General features: G+C 38.6%; 1 protein-coding gene across 2 annotated transcripts in view; it reads right to left on the bottom strand.

The window, feature by feature from the left end:
* The window catches only part of LOC138043299 (ATP-dependent RNA helicase DHX58-like), a 23,032-nt gene extending 19,290 nt beyond the window's left edge, over window positions 1–3,742 (bottom strand). Inside the window, exons 1-4 of one of the 2 annotated variants that reach the window (XM_068889510.1) lie at window positions 3,339–3,742; window positions 3,064–3,132; window positions 2,577–2,710; window positions 1,836–1,959 (exon numbers count right to left, since the gene is read on the bottom strand). In XM_068889510.1, coding sequence (XP_068745611.1) covers window positions 1,836–1,959; window positions 2,577–2,710; window positions 3,064–3,132; window positions 3,339–3,639 — 628 coding nt within the window. In that variant the 5' untranslated portion in view covers window positions 3,640–3,742. Of the gene's footprint in view, window positions 1–1,703; window positions 1,960–2,576; window positions 2,711–3,063; window positions 3,133–3,338 lie in introns of both variants that reach the window. The other variant, XM_068889508.1, reaches the window with a different exon arrangement.
* Window positions 3,743–7,627: the final 3,885 nt, after the last annotated feature.

Here is a 7,627-nt window from a genome sequence, read left to right as displayed (position 1 = left end):
ATGATTTTCCAGCTTTGTAAATGACATTTTGATATAGCCTGATATAAATGTGGGCCGACGTTTTTCAAATTTACTCAAATTCAATCCATTTCAACCCTCTCCAGTTTTGTCCATCCATGTCCCTTCTTGGCTTCCCTGTGTTTTGTTAGAGTTCTTCTATAGTTTTGAACAGTTATTTGATACTTTAGTTAATTCTATGACCATTCGATCAGTGCTGAAATTGCCTAAAATTGCGTGACTTAGCCCCTTTACTCACTCCATCATGCAAAAATTGTGCCATAAATTGGGCCATCCGGGGTTCTCATTTGATTGGCTATCTCTGACTTTGTTTGCTCATTGATCAATCAGAATGAAGTTTGTTTTTCATGTATATTATTAGGAACGGTGGCCTCATGGTTAGAGTGCTCGACTCCGGATCGAGTGGTCCGGGTTTGGGTCCTGGGGCCTGTTTCTCGAAAGTCCCGAAACTCTAGGGGCCATTTTCGGGTGTCACAATTCCCTTTGTATCTCAAGAACGGAGAGGATTTAAGTCGTCAAACTTCACAGTCACTTTTCTTTTTGTTACCTTGAAAACATGTTAAAAGATCGGCTTTCCAAATCAGGCGGCTGGCACTTTCACAAATGGCTTTTCGGACCCGAAAAGTTTTCGGGACTTTCGAGAAACGGGCCCCTGGTCGTTGACATTGTGTTGTGTTCTTGGGCAAGACACTTTACTCTCACGGTGCCTCTCTCCACCCAGGTGTATAAATGGGTACCGGCGAAATGCTGGGGGTAACCCTGCGATGGACTAGCATCCCATCCAGGGGGGAGTATAAGTAATACTCCTAGTCGCTTCATGCTAAGAAAACCGGAGATAAGCGCCGGCCTGATGGGTCTTCTGGCTCGTAAGCAGTGACTTTACCTTTACCTTTATTATTATGTCGGAAAACACACAATGGAGGAAATCATACAAAGAAAAACAAGGCACAGATGAAGCACTACTCTCACTATGGAAAATCAGTCTTAAACGAAAAAACATTAGTATTTGCTTCAACCTTTTTTTAGTCAAAATTTCTTTAAATTTCCTGGAAGAGGTTAGCTTCATATTTTTTCAAAGGAATTTGGATCCTGAAAAAAGTAATGATTTTGCATTGTTTTTATTTTCTTGAACCATATGTAGCCTGAAGTGTGGGGGGTAACTTCACTCACGTGATGAACAGGCAAGTTTTTTAAACGAAAACAAAAGAAAATTTTTGCATAAAGAGTTCGATTCCCGGATTGGGTCGGGACACCAACATGGCCGCCGTTTCTTTACTTGAGACATCAACATGGCGGCCGTGACGTCATGTGAAAACAGAGAATTGCATAAGTCAAAAGAGATAGATTAAAGATCAGTGAATGTCAGTATTAACAGCATAGAAAAACGAAGCTTAGATATTGGTAAATACCAACACTTCTCTTAATTTTCTTTTCAATACAAGGAATTTGAGGTTTTCAGTTTACATTTGAATGAATCAGAATTCCAGGATATTTCTCGCAAAAGTTTTGAAACAATTGCTTTTCCCGGCCATTTAATGTCAATTTGTATGTAGAGCAATGCCGCTTAAATTCTAGGCACTATCATCTAACTATGCCACAGTTCTGGGCATTAGTGTTTTCAAACAAAATCTTGCAAGTTTTTCATCTTGATTTTACAAGAGGTCTCTAGTATTTATTATCCTTACCAGCTAAGATATCACATGCGTATTCATATTCCTCTTTCATGATGTTAATATTAATCATCACGTGGCATGTGGACGCTTCCTCGGAACCCAATCCTTCCAGTAAATTCTTCTTTAACATCGTCTTCAGCTTACCGGTTCCGTAATCCTCCCATATTTTATCAGCGGCTGTCTTCTGAGACACGCGTAGTTTACAAGCGGGTAACTCATCTTTTGTTTCTTTGTAAACCGCTGAAAAAGCTGCACCTTCAGGCAATTCCTATAATTAAAACTCGAACAAATTCTATGTAATCAAATGTTATAATAGGAAAGAGCCTATTTCTATTTTAGATATCTATCTACTCGAACTAAAGCGACCTTCCTCCGATGCCTTAAATCAACCACGTTTGTGGCATAAGGAATTTGGTTGTATTCACCTTCTGATTTATTCCCTTGACTGCGTCCTGGAATTATACAGTATGTTAAAAAAAAGATGATTTTACGTGTGCGTTTTCATAACGCAAGAGTTATCCTGGCAAAAATTTCTCTTTCGTAGTTCCTTTAAAAGGCAGCACTGAATTCATTAGAATTCGAAAGCCGGCAAAGAGAGAACCAGAGAGGCCTTCATTGTCAGACAATGGGATCGAAGGGCATCATGTTTTCTTATTGGGCGCTCTTCGTTTTTTATAAAGACGTGGTCCAACACAACCTTTTTCTGTTCGCATAAGATGTTTTATCGAAATGGAAAAGACAAAACAACTGTGCACAAAGGTCACCAATCCGGCGAAGGGAAGCAGTGATGAAGGAAGGCCTTTCAGTCAACCATTACTCAGTCTTTTTTCAAATTTTAGTAATACAAGGTTAAATAGTGCTAAATCAAAATATATCTCAACTGACCTGGTGCAATTTATTGCGTAGGTTTAAGGTACTCTCTGATCGGATATCTCCGAACTTTTTCCAGATTTCTTGCTCCAACTTCAGGCAGTATTTCTTTGACTCCTCGTTCAAGAAGCGGATTCGGACGCCAATTTCTGTACTCATATAACACAACATCATCATCGTCAATATCCCCATCGTTATCCTTACTGACTTACCGTTGGACTCACAAAGTAGAAAATCGCTCAAAGCAATTCTCGCAAGCTCGCAAATAACTAGAAAATTCATAGCTCGTTCGCGCTACTACACCGCGTATTCATATTGGATATGAAAGCACTATTATTCGAAATACGTCATTAAATCACTTTCGTTTTCTTTTCAACGTAGCAGATATGCATCGTGTTGTGTTGTACCGGCTTCATTTTTAAATACAGGGAAATAGTTTCCCTCAGTTCAGAGACGGAAAAGGAATCTCTCAATAACGTTAAGGAGAGAGGGATGTACTTACCCGCGGCTGTGCCAAGAATCCCAAGGCGGAAGTTGTTTTCATCCTCAATTGCATCTGAGGTCGGGGGAACTAAAAAAAATTCTCCCTTCATTTCTGTTGCATCGAATTGCATGTAACATGAACAACATTTCTTTGCCAGCAAAATCGACGAAAAAATGGTTTTATCTCCAGCTACGATTATAACATTATAGGTTTAGTTTCGTAACGCTTGAACTGTGAAATTAATAAAGCCTCATTACACCATGGTATGACGAGACTTTTCATTGTAAATTTACCTTTGAAGTGTGGGTCCAGAAGTAAAGCGGATTGTTGGTGTCCAACGTTTCTAAGCGCTCTCACAAAACCATCAAAAATCTTCTGGTTGTTCGCTCCGTTTCGTTTTTTCAGCTTTTCTAATAAAGTGCCCGTAGCTTGCATTTGGCCATTGTTTTGTTCATCACAGGTGATTGCCTCTTTATCGCACTGTGGTAAATTCAAGTAGGGAAGTAACTTCGTTGGTACTAACTCCTTTATTAGATGTTCAGCCCTGTCATCCAGAAGTTCAGTCCAAGTTGGTTCCATGGATGTTCCAGCCATTGCAGTTACTGGCTAGCAAATGACTCCAAATGATTTGCGCTCTTGTCAAATAAGTACTCGCCTCTGAGTATTTTTAGAGGCATTACTTATTTGCGAAAAAGGGGATTTTTCGTTTTCTTGACACTCTGCCAGTGAAAGTAATGGGACATGTCCCTTAAATGCTTAAAAAATTATTGGCACCGATGTTTTTAACTGCCGAGATTTTTTGAAATTTCTTTAAGCTAAACGGGAAAATCTCAAAACTGGAAAAAAAAAAAAAAATTGTAAATAAGAAAATGAATGATCAAGTTGGAATGAACTTGGAATTCTCAATATGAATTTGTCAGTGCACCTGAAGAGTATCATTAATTCCACCATGAAACCAATAGGGAGATTCCCCCTTTTATCCGAGGCGTAATCAATATCTTCAAAAAGCATTTTCTGGTAAATCTTTCAGTTTTCGAACAGGACGTCAGATTTTAAACAGGGTAAATTTATTCTGATAAGTTACGAAAATACCGTTATGGGGCTGATAACTGTCATCGCTCTTTCGCTTTCGTTTTCTGTACAGCTTGATGACGCACGTACCCTAGGAACAAAGTCTCTTTCGATCTTCCTACAATCCTGGACAAAAGTGTTGGGAAGGTAGCGTCACTTTTGAGATAGCCTCCCCCCCTCTTCCTTATCAATGCTGGATTTTGCACCAAACAAAATGGTGACTTTTCTTCCAACATTGAATATTGGGGGGGGGGGGGGCACAAGAGCATGCTCTTTCCTGAATAGTTCAGCCAATAGTTAAAATAATCGGCTTAGGTGTGAAGTGAAGTGATGCGCGCAACCTTCCCAACAACTTTTGACCGGGATTGTCTGAAAATCGGGAAGAGGAAAGTAAACTCTGCTCGCCACCTCCACTTTTCGTATTGAGCATGCGTTACAAATTTAAATGTGTTCGGTGTCAGTCACGCGTGACCAGTAGCCACAAAACCACAAAACGAAAACAAACAGTCGGGATATTTCCCAACAACTCTCGCAAACACACGACAATCAAGGAATCAATTCATTGGAAACTCAAGATAGTCCATACTCTTAACATGCCATTTCATTTTTTTTTATTGAAAAATGTATAGGTTTCTGTCAGACTAGGTTCTGTAACCGACACATAGGAAAAACTCCTGGGAATTCAAAACTGCCACGCTGTTGTAAATTTCAAAATATTGATGACGCGTGGCGATTGATCATGCGCAAAATTTAAAAAAACGGGTTTGACAAGTCGAAACTGTACTGACTCATTCAATTCTTTGGATGAGCGGCAAATCAAAGAATGTGGAGGCGGCGAGCAGAGTCTAATTTGCTCTTCCCGACTTATCTAGGAAGATCGAAAGAGACTCTGCTCGCAGGGTATGACGCATCATAGAGAAGCGTAGTTAAAACAAGAGAAAGTTTCCCATATTAATATCGTTATCGTTTCAATTTCTGAACTCAACGCGAATGATGTCAGTGTGTCGAAATTGAAAGCACTTTTACTCCAAATTTGACTCGCGATATAAGTGTTGAAATAAACATGGGATAAAAAGCAAAAAAAATTCAAATGTCACAAAAACACACTGAACCCTAATCGGAAAGCTGTGTATGATATCTAAAGCAGAATTTGGTCACAATTTTGATATTGCTCATGTGCAACTTATGAAACTAGTGGGTATGCTTGTTAAAAAGGGAAAAATATTAAGATGTGCTATTTACACAATAAGAATGACATACATATATTAAGTGGTTGTACGTGTGCATCAAAATTATACATACATCACCAAAATTATACATACATTAAAAGTCGCCATGTAAATCAAATTTCAGGAATATGAAAGACAAAGAAAACAATTGTGTGGCGAATTTTGCAACTTTTGTTCCTAACTGGGTCAATAAAATGTTGGTACTGACTATAATCCTGTAATTTAGTCATAAATAATGATTGTATGATTGCTAAATGGATGTAATAAAGTGGTAATTGAACTTAACGCTTCGTGTCGTGCAATTTTGGTCTGAAATCATACTTGTGATTTCAAATCGATCACACGTATGAATTCAGACCAAATTGCACTCCACTCAGTTCAGTTACCATTATAAATATACATCATGATTCGTAATACTTTCCATCGAGTTTTAAACACATCAAGATGCGTGAGAGCAGACAGTATGACTGCTAACGTCAAAGAATACCACTGGATTTAAAGAGTGAGGAGTCGTGTCTCTTCGTTTATGGGAAGTGGAAATATGGCGGGAAACCGACCCGGACCGGCGAGTTCGTCGTTTCCAAACGAAGAAGCCATTTCTTCCGGGCAGCACTAAAAGCAAGAACCCAGAATTCGGAAACCGGATTCGGAATTCGGAATTCGAAAACCGGAATCCAGAAGTATCCACAAATCGCGAGAACTACAACAACTTATCCACTGGATAAATCACTTTTATAAAATAATTACTGGGTTGCCACTACAGTGGCAAACCCAGTCGGAATCTGTCTTTAATTTCGTCGTTTTTTTATTTTTCGTTTTCTTTTTTTTTTTATTTTTTTCCGTGTCGGTAAAAGTCTTGCCTGTCACTCCCCTGCTAAGTGGTGTCTTTGTGCATAGAGCCTTCTACGCGTATTTTCTTAGGATCGAGAGGGTAGTGGGAAATGCGTAGATTTCTCGGGTAGACACAGTAGAACGATTAACTTAACCGGCAATGGCGTCGAAAGTCATGTAACGCGAATGGCGTTTTAGTAGATCTTTGAACAAAATGAACCCTTATGAAGCTCAATAATGGCAAGCGAATTGGATACTGAACAAGACAGACAATGTTAAATGTTGTCAAATGTTAAAAGCGACGAGTAATGGACTTCGACAACAATCTGTCGCCTGTCGAGCCGTAATCAAAGTGAGCTGTCTTCCTAAAATTTTGCCAAGTGTGGTGTTTTGTACAACACTGAAACCAAATGAACAGTTCTCTGGTAACTCAGTATGGGTTCAACAAAGACAGAGAAGGAATCTATATAGTGGATCTGTAATCTCAGTTGTCTCTCTATTTGTATTTACTGTTCTCAACTCTGCACAGTCTTCCGGTATAACAACGTGAATGGCGTTTTAGTGGATCTTTAAACAAAATATACCCTCATGGAGCTCAAGAATGGATCGTCAATTGGATGAGCAAGACAGCGCTGAAAAACTAAATATCTGGATTTTAAGCGACGAGTAATGGTCTTCGACAACAATTTCATTTTTCGCCTTCGGATATCAAGTGAGCTTTGTTTCTAATATTTTACTAACTTGGTTTTATATAAAACACGGAAATCAAATAGCAATTTTTTTATGGATTTAACCATAGTTACTAACTATGATTTAACAAATTAACATTGAAGGAATCGAACGCCTACAAGAATGCATCACAGTGTTTACTTAAGTCGTATCTTAGTTGTCTGACAATTTACATTTACCGGTATTTTGTACTCAACTCTGCAAAGGTGTAAAATATTTGGAAATGTGACAGTGAAGAATTATTTGAATGAAAGTTGTTGTCGCTTTTGTGCTTCATTATTTACTGTCAAGGTTCCGAGTCGAAAAGGGTTTGATGTGAACTGTCAAAAATGTATTTAATTGCATCCCTTGTTTGCACGCACGCAATTGAAATAGGAAGGTTTTTTTGCCTCAAATAGTAAATATGTTGTTTGTTTCGATTAATTTTTCACTGGAAAAGGATTTTGCCGAGATATTTCCAGCCTTTGTGAACTTTAATATCATGTTGTGTAATTTTCGAGCTTAACAAATTTGCATACGTGTGTTGAAATGTGATACGGGAGCATTTTTGTGGTATAGTGTAACGAAAATAAACAGGTCTGTTGGAAGCTTGCTTGAGTTTCAACAAAATGACCCCCAAAATCGGCAAAAAAAAAATCTGACACTGATGAATAATAAAGTAGCTGCTATCCCCAAAACAATGGAATTACCTCGCGATAAATAACCTCGTCTTGGAGAGTAAA

Source organism: Montipora capricornis, chromosome 3 (assembly GCF_036669925.1).
Source record: "Montipora capricornis isolate CH-2021 chromosome 3, ASM3666992v2, whole genome shotgun sequence".
Classification (NCBI taxonomy): Eukaryota; Metazoa; Cnidaria; class Anthozoa; order Scleractinia; family Acroporidae; genus Montipora; species Montipora capricornis.
This window is presented reverse-complemented; position numbering and strand designations above follow the sequence as displayed.